This window comes from Caloenas nicobarica, chromosome 1 (assembly GCF_036013445.1).
Source record: "Caloenas nicobarica isolate bCalNic1 chromosome 1, bCalNic1.hap1, whole genome shotgun sequence".
In the NCBI taxonomy this organism is placed as follows: Eukaryota; Metazoa; Chordata; class Aves; order Columbiformes; family Columbidae; genus Caloenas; species Caloenas nicobarica.
The window spans coordinates 90743808-90756902 of NC_088245.1; the positions used below are offsets into that span (position 1 = coordinate 90743808).

General features: G+C 41.9%; 1 protein-coding gene across 10 annotated transcripts in view; it reads left to right on the top strand.

The window, feature by feature from the left end:
- MPZL1 (myelin protein zero like 1) overlaps positions 1 to 13095 on the top strand; it is a 39704-nt gene that overhangs the window by 18475 nt on the left and 8134 nt on the right. Inside the window, exons 3-7 of one of the 10 annotated variants that reach the window (XR_010608029.1) lie at positions 1543 to 1756; positions 5836 to 5968; positions 9242 to 9347; positions 11013 to 11063; positions 12134 to 12255. Coding sequence is in view for 7 of the 10 variants with exons in the window: in XM_065658403.1 (XP_065514475.1) it covers positions 1543 to 1756; positions 5836 to 5968; positions 9242 to 9347; positions 11013 to 11063 (504 nt within the window). In the remaining 3 variants the exon portion in view is untranslated. Of the gene's footprint in view, positions 1 to 1542; positions 1757 to 5835; positions 5969 to 6884; positions 7770 to 7812; positions 7902 to 9241; positions 9348 to 11012; positions 11064 to 12133; positions 12256 to 13095 lie in introns of those variants that run through there. The other 9 variants (XR_010608030.1, XR_010608031.1, XM_065658403.1 and 6 more) reach the window with 9 other exon arrangements.

The following is a 13095-nucleotide window of genomic DNA, read 5'->3' on the forward strand; positions in this document are numbered from 1 at the left end:
GGGTGACTTGAGTCACTTAGCTTGTGTTTCAGGACATATTTTACTTTGTGATTTCTCCTCCCCCAAGTAAGGACACCTAGAGGGCTAAGGGATCTGCCTCTTGCCTTCTAGACTTCCAGCTGGATGACTCCCGCTTCGTGCACAGGGCTGTGGTAATGCCGTGCCTCTGCACTAAAGGTTATAATCCAACTGGAAACACTTCAGACTGATCCAGATTACCTCTGAAATGTTTACAGATGACTGTGTGCTGGCAGGCTTCCTACCAGATGAGATACCTTGTTTGATTTGTAGTAGCCCGTAGACAACAAATAAGTGTCAGATTGACTGCAGCACAACAGATGGTCATGTGCACATACCTGATCCGGATAAGGTTTGTGCCGCCAAATGATCAGGCCGGGTGTTCAGAGTGTGGATCTGATAGAAAGGATGCTGGAGTGGCAAACCTCAGATCAAGGGTAGGAACAGGAAAAGAGATGAGAGATGATTTGAAAGGAAAGAGGACCGGCTTGTAAGCAGTCTGTTCTGTGGCATAGAGAGTGCTTCAAAAAGAAAGTTTTAGAAAGAGGAAGCTGGAATATTGTCTTAAATTTCTTTAACTGTGCTCTGGAGACTGAACTGAAGAGAGTTGGGTTGAATTAAGATTGTCTTGCTTTCTTTCAGAATGTGAAATTAAGAATGAACGTGCTCCTGCAACACAGCCTTGATCCCTCTCTTAGGGTTAATGGCCAGTGTTCAAATAGCCTATAAGTCTGAAAACAGAGTTGTCCTGTAGAGGTCTGTGTGCTTCTACTGCTGTAAATTCTGATTTTGGTCAGGTATAGCAAGGAAAGACGCAGTTTCTCCTCAGACTGTACCAAACAGGTTCATTCTTCAAGGATTTTTGGTCATGTCTAGGGAGTGAAAGGCCAATGGGCAACTTAGTCACCCAAAAAAATGGGAAACAGTTATATTTAGTCACTGTGAAGGTTTCTGGAAAACAGCTAGGTACACTCTAAATTGTTCATGGGATTTTCTTTTTTTTGTGGAGGTGGAAGGAAGGAGGTTATTGCATGCTGATTTAGCTGTGCTGCAGTTGCAAGTAACACACAGCAAAACACAATATAGGAAACTTGGTATCCTTTTCCTACTAGGATGCAGAAGGCTTCCTGTGCTTGAAAGATAGATAGCTGTCATCCAGAACTGTTCTATCCTTTGATTATTCCCAGGTTACCAGCCTTTTTCTCTTTTCCCCCACCTCCTTTTCTGTGAAACCCGATGTCACCAAAACCAGAGAAAAAAACCTGAACAATCAAACCACAAAACCCAACCAACAGAAAACTGTAACTTGCAATCTATTGTGGTAGCATGATTGAGGTATAAGTCATAGTGTGGCTATGTGATAAAGAGGCAACAAGCTAGACTAAAGTGGTGAGGCAGGAGGAAAAAAAAAATCTCAAATACTAGCTGTGTATAATACAGTGAATTCTGGGATAGTGAGAGAAGCATGGTAGCTCTGTAATCACTAATTGGATTGTTCTTATATCCTCTTTTCCTTGACTACAGTTTTTCTATTACTTTAATGGAAAGCCATACCCTGGAAAGGACATTCCATTTAAAGACAGGATCACTTGGGCTGGAGATCTTAACAAGAAAGATGCTTCTATCAGTATATCAAACATGCAGTTCCGGGACAACGGCACTTACATTTGCGATGTCAAGAACCCACCTGACATTGTTGTCAAACCAGGAGAAATCAGAGTTAGAGTTGTGGAGAAAGGTATTCACCCTATATGATTTTTTTTCTTTCCTTCCCTTCCCCTGCTTGTGTTTCTTGGGGGGTGGGAGAGTAGCCACAAGGGAACAACTGTCTTCTTAATTCTCTTCTTCCAGGTCCTAATAATCGAACCAATGTTCTATCAGCTGTTAAAAAAACCTGAATGTCATCCCCTTTTCCTCTACACCCCCTAATTCCTATGCTTTTAACAACTATTAGCGAAAGCTGATGGAAGCTTTGATGAAAACCCATCTTCTCATTTCAAATTCCTATGAATTTTTTTAATGTATTATGGTACATCAAGGGTTAGGGTGACTTTTGAAGTCTGGGAAGCAAGGAGAGAAAGTGGCAGACTCTTCTTTTTGGAATCCATCTGATATTTATACTGGAAAACAAAACTAATAATCTAGCCTGAGCACGTACTGGCAGACAGTGAGATGCTACTGTCTTCAATACAAAGGTGTCGAATGTGTATTCAGTCTCTTTTACTTGGATATTCTTATGATATCCCTGGTGACCCTTATGAACTGCAAGGGCTGGCTACTTCCAGTCATTTAAGGCTTCTGATCAGCATTTGGTAGCAATGATCAGAGTTCAAGAGCACTTAGATTCTGTATGTCAATTTGGCTTTTTATTTCTCTTGGCCATCCAAAACACTTGATTGTTCTAGCTAAGCTGGAAGTCAGCCAAAGTGTGAGAGTTCATACAATGAAATGGTTCTTAGGGTGATCAGATTTACAAATTTATATTTAATAAGGACAAGAATAAATGTTGAATTCTTAAATGGTAGTGCTGATGGAACTATTCCATTAGATTTTAGTATGTTAGGGAAGATACCTGCATGTATGCTCTAATTAGAATGATACTGCTGCTATAACAGGAGTGTACCCTGGTCATTCTGTGTACTTAGGCAAGGTCTATATCTAACCTTTCTCTTCACAGAGCAGTTTCAGTTGGATGGGACCTCCGGAGGTCCTGCCATCACTTAGAGCTTTCTGCTTCTTGGAAGTTTGAATCAGTCTATATAAAATAGGGTCAGTTTATTTTCTTAAATATATTGATAGTTTCTATGAAGAAGCAGTAAAGCAACTGCTGGTTTGGTAAAGTCAGGCTGTCTTGGCAAAGCCTCTTCAGATTTTGACCCAGGTTAAGCAAATGAAGACTGACTTCAGGACCCTAATTCAGCTGATATTTTTCAACAGACTTGCATGCCGACTTCCCCAAAGATGGAGCATCTGGACAAGAGAATCTCACCGTTTCTGAAAGGAACCCTTTATTTGACATACTTGTTGTCCTCAGAAAAATGCTGCAACAATTGTCTTCAAATTCTTAGGAAGACCTTGAAAACAGGTTTTCAAGCTATAGCTGTAATGCTGTCTTGCATTCTGACTTTACCTGAAAGTACTGCTCTTGTAGCATAACTCGTCCTAAACTGAGCTGGAGAATTTTTTTCAGTTCAAAGTAGTATATGTTGACTCTTGAGCTTTTTTTTTTTTTTTTACTATGTGTACATGTAATTGTTCTGAATCATATGTCAAAGCCACATACATACTTTACATGTTTAAATGATCTTATAGATGCTTGATTAGCCTTAGGTTTTGGATTAAACATTTAATAAATTCTGGGTTGGCTTAACCATTCAAAATTGCCAGGCCCAGTTAACTCAGCTGATTTTCACTGCAGTATCTACAGTGTTTGCACAAACAGTTCCATGAGCTGTGTTGGAAGAAAGCTGCTGGCAGGCATGAGAAGCAAGACTGTTCTTTCACTAGCGCATCTGAATTGGGAAAGGACTACTGTTCAAAGTCTAAATGACAGAAATTTCTAGGGAATTCCAAGTCCTTACATTAGGCTGCCCCCACTTGTAATAGAGACAGCTTGTGTTATCTGGATGTGGTCCATCTTTGATCTGAACTCTCATGTGGGAAAAAATTAGAATTGTTGTATGAAAATCTTTATACTTCGCAGCAATGGAAAACTTCAGTTTCATAAAACTGATACACACTTTCAGTCAAAATGGAAGTTTCTTGGAATTACAGTGATATTTAGTGAAAAGTGTTTGAAAGGCTGGATTTTTGGCTTTTGTTAATCTACTAACTTAAATGTTAGCTTTGGGCTGATGTTTGGTTATGTAGCTGGGACTGTCTGTTACAATGAAGTCATTGGCTGCTCTGCAAGTACTTATGAGGAATCTATGTACCTGTGGAATGCTGAAAAATAAAAGAAAAACATGGCAGAGAGACATTCTTCAGCTGAGTGATGTGGTAGTAAAATTGTGTGAGCTTTTCTATAGTCTGTTGGACCATGTTCTGAGAGGCAATAAATCCAGACTCAAGTTTCACATGCAAACAGTGGCATTTTTAAATACGATCTTAAACTCAACAGAACACAACTTCTGTCGTTTACTCAAATTCAACCAACCAAAAAATCCCACTTGAGTCAAAGAAATGACAAAACTATCAAATTTTTAATATCGCTCTTTCAGCAGACACTCTGCACTATAGTTTTGGATTGCTACTTACTTCTTGCTCAGAAAAAGTGTGAGTATTGTAGAGAAGTGCGTGTCTGTTTTGACGCTTTTGCAGACAGTTCTTCCTGCACTTGAAAAAACCACAGAAACTAGGGAAATCCTGTTTCTTATATGCCTCAAAATACATTTCTTTATCTTTGCATGAGGCTCAAACACATTCTCAGTCTTATGTACCTGAAAAGTGTGACCATGTGTAGCACTCTCCTCCTTAGTAGCAGATGGATCTCTGAGCTGCTGAAAGGTTCTGGAAAGAAGGGATGTCTTCCTCTAAATTGTGGCCCAGGGAGATCCTCTTACCAGGTGTTTATGTACATCGATAGGATCTAAAGAAGACTGACCCAGTCTCTTCAGTGGTGCCTAGTTACAGGATAAGAGACAATGGGTGTGAATTGAGACACGGGAAATTCTGTCTGAACATAAGAAAACACATTTTTGCTGTGGTTCAACACTGGAATAGGTTTCCCAAAGAGGTTATGGAGTCTTGCATCCTTGGAGATAGTCAAAACCAAACTGGACAGAGTGTTGCACAAACTGTGCTAGCTGACCCTGCTTGAGCAGGGGAGTTGGCTTAGACAATCTCAAGATGTCCCTTTCAACCTCAACAATTCTGTGATGATCAGATACAGGTTTCTGAGAAAGATTTTTCTCTGTATGATGTTTTACCTGTTGGATCTTGTGCTGATTCACTTGTATTTGGTGCAAGTAGCTAGTGTAGCATGGAGTCTTGTAAGAAACGCCCTGGTCTAAGATGGTTCTTGCATTAAACATGATGTGGGGGAAGGGGGAGGGTCTTTGTTTCTTACTGGGAAAAGCTATAAAAGTAGTCTGTGTATTCTTTATCTTGTAAGTCTTTTGTACTCATTCTCTGATTGGCTTTTATTTCTGGCTGCTCTTTCTTGGCCTACCCTCCCCTAGAACAATATTGGGGAAAACGTGAGTAAAGAGATACTGTGTTCCTATAAGCCTATTTCTAGTATCATACAATGAGCCTGAGTTAAGAAGGAAAAGAAAGACTCTCTAAAAATGTATAGAGATCTATTTTGAGACACCAGAGTCTTAAGAGTGATCATGGGTGGTAACTAGGCTGTCTGCTGCATGCTACCCAGAGAACACCCAGCCTTCAAGTGCTTGTAGGCGGTTAGCAATGCGCTGTGCTCAAGTCTGCTTTCAAGCGTGCCTGCCTTTTCCTGTTGACATTGCTGGGAATTGGCAGATGAATGTAAATTTTTTTTTTTTTTAACCTTCAGATACAAAATGAGACGGGGTTGTCCTCAGTGTCACTCGTGTTCCCTGACGTAAAAATTCTTGGTTCACTATAAACTCTCTTCTGAAGGACGGTGACATTAAGAACACTCTTGGTGTGTGCTCTGTTCATACATTATTCTGCTGGCTGCCTGCTATCACTGCCACGTAGGCTGCATGTTATAATTCCTGGATATTACATTAGTGCCTTCTCCTCTAAACAAGTCCAAGGTCAAGAACATTTGTGCTTTACACTTCTGTTAAACAGGGAATGCAGAAGAGTTGAATTTTTTCTCCCTTCTCTCCCCAGACAGCCTGCCTGCGTTCCCCATTGCCATGGTGGCAGGGATAGTCATCGGTACGGTTACAGGTCTCTCACCGCTCATCTCTATTGTCGTGTGTCTTGTCATCAGAAAGAACAACTCTAAAAAACGATACTCTGGGTAAGAGATCTCCCACCTCACCTGTGGATGATGTGAGGAACAGCAGCAGGATCAGAGGGGGAGGGCTTAGAGGGAGGTAGGAGTTGTTTCAGCCAAGTCTTGGCAACTGTGGCTAGAAATAGGGTATGGCCATGTGGAACACGTGGTGATTATCTTTGTACTGTGCGTGGGGAAAAAAAACTACTGACCGTGAGTTGCACCTGAAAATAACTAAATGTTGGAGTTGATCCCCAGTCACAAGCATGTATGCCCTAAGAACATTTAATCTAAGATCCCCTAGTCTGTTCCCCTCCCCTTCCCTCCAGCCCCGTTTCCCCCTACCACTCCTGGCCCCCAAAGAAAAAGTGCCACACGTGCACTTTTAATGAATGCTCTGTGTTGAGATTAAGACTGGGTTTTTCAGTTACCGATGTCTGGTTCCTGAGCCTGGAGTATATTTGCCAAAACCCCATTCATCACCACACTTCAAAGTAAGGGAGGAATAGCCACTCTGCATCCATTCTCATTCACTGTCTGTTTTTTGTTAAATGTTAGCATCCCTGCAAGGTTTTTAGTGTTAGGAGGATAACTCCAAAGTGAAGCCCAAATCTTTGAGTGAGCATATGAAAAAGCAACAAGACCTAACAAAAGCAGACTTGAGTCCTGTGGTGATGGAGCTTGGTGCTGGTGAGGGAGGTGCTTCCTTTTTTCTTCTCCCCTCTAACTAGCTGGTAATTTGCTTCTATAAGAAAGAATGAAAATTACATATGTAGTCTTAGAAAGAAACCTCAAACTTATAACTTTCTCCTGTTATTTCCCCAACAAATATTCCTGCTTCCTGCAGGTTCTTTGGGTTGCCTGTGGGATAAAAGAAAATACCTCCAAAAATAAACTTGCGGGAATTTCTAAATTAAACTTTGCCCTATCATTTTCCTAGTTGGAGAGCTTAGAGAAAGTGAGTTGGCTGTTGCCCAACGGTAAGGCTAAATACAGCAAAGGTGGCCGTGTGTGCTCAAAATCGTGTGGAAAGCCTGGTTTTCCCTTTCTGCATGTGCCCTTCCCCTAAGAACAGAGGAGAAGCCTGCAGCGTCATGCACCAGCAGTGTGCGTGAGGTGGTCTGCTTGCCTTGCTTCCCAGCGACCTGCCCTCCAGTGTCTTCCTGCTGAAGGACACGAGTTAGTGCTGAGCCTAGAGCATTAGTTTATGCACTGTAGTTTCTTGTAGTAGGTATAACTACTCTCTTGGGAAAGTAATCTCTGAAGTTTAAATACTGCTTTCACTGACCATGCCAGCTCTGCATGATGTGTAAAGAGAAGCCAAGTGTGCTGTGACCAAACTTACGGACTGTCTTCTACATGATGCTAACCCATTGTGTGGTGGTGGTGAGATACCTTTACTCTTAGTTAACCATTCTGCCTTGAACTGAGGTGGGGTGGGGCACTGCGCGGCATCTGGAACCCCTGCATGGCCACAGTCTCTGTTCATGCTCTGACTTTGGTGTTTTGTTTTGTTTTGTTTTGTTTTTTCCTTTCTGCCTTGGTGTGCTGGGATTGGATCCTGCTTACCTTCCTCTCCTTACAGAGATCCTGATATAGACGCCAGATTGGGAATGTAGCAGGGCTGGGTCTTCTCTTCCAGTCCCGCTAGACACCATGGTAACTAATCAAATTGGTGGTTGCTGTTAATACCTGTGTGTGTGTGTACACATTCCTCTTCCTTTGTTGACTAACCACCTAGCTCTCTGCTAACATAACTTCACTGTAATTTGTGCTGGAATCTGTTGGCAAAGGGATGATGCATTTCACTGGGTGCTTGGGTTTCATTGTCTCACGTCTAACTGGAGTGGGATTGCTTCTTGTCCCAGATGGTGTCCCTCCATCTCTTCCGACGGTGAACTTGCCAGTGCATTGACTAAAGCACAGGAAATTCAGAGCCCTTTCTATGTCAAAATGAAAGTGAGTTCCCTATAAGTGTTCCTCTGGCTCAGACAGCTCGGGACTTTGAAAACTTGCAGTGATCTAAGTGCATTAGTTACTTAAACCTGCGTTATGAGTTTTAGGTAGTGTAGATCTGAGGAATTTTGTGAATAAACCAAACCATTAATGACTGCATAATTTTGGTAACAGAAGGGCTAATTTGCCTCTACTTTGAGACAGTAGAAGCTCCTTGCTGTGGTGGCTGGGGGCAGTATTTTTTTTTTTCTTACTGCTGCATGTATGAGGAGCTAAGTCTTCTATGGTTAGGCTTATCACAGGATGAAAAATTATTGCCCTTTGAGGAGATAGTCTGCTTAATGTCACTGTCCTCGTTTGTTTTTCTGTACTTGCTTTGTACACTGCCTGCAAAGATTGGGGGGAGAGGATGCCCAGTGTTTAGAGGGCTGTGGTAGCAAAGGGGACCCCTGTGTTTGCTGTCAAGGAGATGGCTAGTTTTCTTCCCTGGGTGCTTGGGTATGAGGAGGTAGACCTATCATTTAGGGACCCATTACTGCATTACCCAGAAGCTACTGACATTAAGGGCATTTGCTCACATGCTTAGCTCTAAGCAGATGGAAAGAAGCAAATGGAGTGAAAACTGGTAACCTTCTTTTAGGGGTGTTGGTTCTCACCACAAGACAGTTTTCTTTGAAAGACAAGATCTGTCTGATCAGATATTCGAGTAGCTGTATTAGAGCACATAGCTTACATGTCACGTGTGACTCTTAAAGTAATTACTCCAGAGACTAGTGTCTGTTGTGAGTGGGCAGAATTATTTTCGGATTGTAGCCTAAGCAAAAGCAAGAGAACTAATGTGGAGTGGGGTAGGAAGTACCAGTCTGGTATGGAGAGCGGGTGGCTCTTGCAAGTGTTTGCATTAATGGTAGCACTGGTATAACACTTGCCTCAGTGACTGGGACTATTTAGCTTATAGTTAGAAGATGATTGCTGTTTACCACTGTTAACTGAGTCTGAAGCTTCGGTGAAGAAAACATGTGTTTTTAGATGGATTGAATGGGAATATCTAGGGAACAGGGGTTTTGGAGGAGCTGCTGTCCTGTGTTAATAGTTTTTCCTTTGTGTTGCTCACCAGTGAGACTCTGGGAGGAAGGACAGAGAAATGTCTGGGGAGAGATGGAGAATTATATGTGTTTATTTCAGAATCCATTATGTTCATTTTTACTTTGGCATAATCTGCCACATTCATCTTGCCATCACTCGTTTTTGTTTGTTTGTTTGTTTGTTTTTGTATTTCTTTTTTTTTCTCCTGTGCCTCTTGAACATTGTCGTGCAAACTCTGCTCTGCCACCTCGTCAGCTGCAGTACATCTGAGCGTTTGATGTCACCGGTTAAGCAGGCTCCACAGAAGTCGCCCTCCGACACAGAGGGTCTGGTAAACAGCGTGCCCGCCAGATCACACCAGGTAAACTGCTCCCTGCTGCTTCCTAAAGGAGGATCCTCCTAGAGTGTGGATATGGAAAAAACAAAGGCAGGGTGGGATGTATGAATTAGGTGTTCTCTGTTAAGGTGTTGAGGTCTGCGGGGTAAAAGTGTCTGCTCTGAACAAGGGATGGGCAGGGAGCTGGGCCAGGGGAAGTCTTCTGTAGAACGCTTAGCGCAACTGGAAGAATAGCATCTTGATACTAGTTGAGATGCACTAATGTATAAAAAAAGATGGTTCTGATCTTGTGTGTTAACATGCACTTCACTACCACTTGTGTAAAGTTGAGAGCCTGGCAAGGATGAGGAGAGGGCAGTGGATAGTGGTTTGATGTAGAGATGTTAGTGGGTGTTATGCACACCTGGTGGATAGAGCTGCCTAATCTGTTCTGGGATTGTAATGGGGAGGAATGTTATGTAGTCTCTCATCACTGTGAAGATGCGTGCTCTGTGGCGTGTTCTTCCTTCACAAAGAAATGAGCCAGTGCAATGTAAACAGTGGCCAGCAACGATCAGTTTGAAGATGACTCTTGCTGCTGAGAGCTTTTGTCTGCTGAGCCACTCGGCTTACATGGGTCTGGAATTGCCAAGCTTTGTCTTGTTCATGCTGGTGTTGGCAAGGTTCTTCTGCTGACTATGAAAGAAGGAGGTGGATCTCATTCAGACTTAACATCCCATGGGAAATTAGTCAGAGGGGGAAGAGCATAAGTCAGACAGGGATTCTACGCAATATGTGATTGCCTGTTAACAGTGTACAGGATTTCCATGTTTGTAAGCTGTTTCTTGTCTCTTGATTTGTGTATCCCCAGTAATAAAACTCACTTGAGTGAGTTTAAGTCCAAAATGGATTTTTTTCTTAATTAGTGGCCTTTTAGCAAGTGTCTGCAGAGTAGTGTGTGGACTGAGGGGTTTCTAAATCAGAGTTGATACCTGGTTTCTTAATTTCTCCTGACAAAATAATGGAAATGTGTGTTAATGTGTTAGCGCTACAGCACAAAAATATAGTGCTAGCAGTGAGCTGCATAAAGTCAAAGTCTCTACTCTGTTTGGTTTACAGTCTTTTTTTGAAATGCATAGTTCTTTGCAGGGGCAGTGTTTCCTGAGTTTTAGCACATAGGCCCACAAAGCTACCTACAGACTTCAGAGAACAGTTATTCTCTGAACATAAAGGCAATAGACTGAAGCTATAAGATTTAAGAATAGTTCAGATTTTGACTGGAGTGGGTCTGGTAGCAGCAGGCTGGCTGTAAGACCTCTATAAAGCTCATCTTTTCTAGCTCATGGGAGGGGCTTCTAGAATGGGTGAAATAAACAGGTGTTTCCAGCCTTCCCCCTGAAGGAAAAAAAAAAAAGCTTATGTGTGGGATATGTGTTGCAGTAGCTGTTGGGGTCAACTTCTCTGGTCAAAAGACCAAGATGCTTTATCTAATTACTGTCATGGTACAAAGCAGTACATGCAAGTGCCCTGAGAGCTACATGGAGCTCTGTGCTTACATCTTGAAAGCAGAATTACTTTGTAACGTTTCGGTGTGAAAGCTTGCTGTGTCCTCACCCTTCTGTGTCCCCAGTGTTCTGGGTCTCAGTGTAGAGCAAAGAACATGTCAGAGTAAATCTAACTCAGAATTGGTGTGCTTTTGCCCTTCTGTAGTCACTCCAGTCTGGTTATTCCTTGACAGAGTCCTCCAGAGTCTTCCCACAGGTAAGTTCCTAAGGGAGAACCCGAAGTGTGAACACACTGATCTCAAAGGAAAAATACAGGAAATGGTTTTAGTTTTGTTTAGTTTTTTAGTTTTTGAATATTTTTTGTCAGGCAAAGAGAGCTTTGTCTGGATTTTAATTTCTTGGCAAACGCTTGTAGCAGCAAGTGATTCTTCTACCTTCTGTTATGCCTTTGCCCCATCTTTACAGAACAGCAAGTAAACATATTTACTTTTCTTTAAAAAGATCCACAGTAAAATCAGAGTGGATCAGATTTTGAACAAATGGTTTAAATCAGTAAGGAAACTAAATTTCAATTGATTACACTTAAATTTTTAACTTCTAGCCATTGTGTTTTTGTGTTTTGTTTTGTGCGTGTTGTTTTTTTAAGGGTGTTATCAACACGCAAATTAACATATTTGAAATCTAGCATCACATATGAGTAAAAACTGATATTTTTTGGTAGTCAATACATTAGTTGTAGTATTCAAGCTTTTGAGCTGTTGTGAAATGCTGATGTTCAGGTTCCTCACAGTTCTCAGAAGCTGTTGCAGGCTGCTTGCCAATACAGGCACACTTTTGTTTCTTGGATTGCCTTGCAGTTTTAGACCAGTGGTTCACGCAGTCAGGGCTGCCGTCAGACAGCAAAGGCCTGTGGGCTTCCTTGTAGCCTTTTACTTTGTAGGATGTGGCTGAATGCTTCGTGCTTCGCTGGTGAAGAAGAACTGTGAATACAAATACACAACCCTTGCCTCTGGCAGTTAAAAACAGTAATAGAGGTGTTCACACTCAAAGAGTGACATTTAAATTACGTTTATTAAATGAAGTTTATTCATTTTGTTATTTATGTGTCAGTTTAAGAACCAGTGACGAAGTATTTGTCCATGTCGCTTCTCAGCTGAAAGTGTATTTGAGCCTGCACTTCCGTTGTGTTTTGGATGCAAGTTTATGAAATGTGGACCTTGCACACTCTGGAGTGCCCCAGAGTGCTGAAAGTGTGCGTGTCTGATTCTGTGAATGTTTAGCTGGTTGAATCAACTCCACTTGTTTTCACTGTGTCTTCCTTCTCAGCAGGTATGTTCTATCCTGTCAAATTTTTATGTGGTGTTTCTTCTCCATGCCATCATTCCGTAGTGACTCATGTTCTACCATGACTGTTACTTGGATGAGTGAGAAAAGCATTTCCAGCAAAGGCAAGAACTATATGTGTTTCCCAGATGGATGTCTGTGTTTAGCTAGTAATCTGGGTTGCAGCAAGCAAACTGGAAAGCAGGTGTCTGTTGTCCCAAGGTCTGCTAACTCCAAGGTGACTGCCATTTGTCTTTGTGCTTTGCAAGTAGCTGCATGTTCATTTCTGGACAGGCTGAAGAACCACTGACCTTAAAGTGTGACTTCCATAGAAGTGCATTTCTGATGTACAGAGCAGTATGGTATAGAGCTCGTAAGCGGGTATGCCTGTCAGTGTAGAAGCGGGAAGCACTAAAGCTGCATTGAATGCAGATCTCTGGCTTTGCTCTTTCTGATTTAAGATGTACCTGAACATCCTCTGTTCAAGCTCTGTTCCAGGCTTTTAACTGGACCCCAGGACCCTGGGAAGGAGCAGTTCATGGTGCTGGGAATCCTGACTTAAATCTCAGATAAATTTCATGGAGCTAGAACCTATGGTACTTGCAACATCTCTCAGAATCTAAAAAAAATCTGAAAATACTGTAGACCACTCTTAGACTGTGGTGGTCTAACTTTGCAATTCCTTTTTCTTTGCTGTGATTTGCAATTCATAACTTTGCTGACAAACCTTTAGCAAGGTATCAGTACTCCTGCTACTCTTTTCCCTTTGTTCTGAATGGAAATATCGCAAGACTTAGGGAAGTGTTGTGTTTTATGTGGCAGTGCTGGTCAGTCTTCTGGTTCTGAAGAGTCAGGATGATCTTATTTGGGATTAGGCAGAAGTTGTGAATTGTTTGGACTTTTTCTGAAGCTTTCACTTGTGGAAGAAGAGTCTTTACAAAGATTCAGATCACTGGAGGATACGA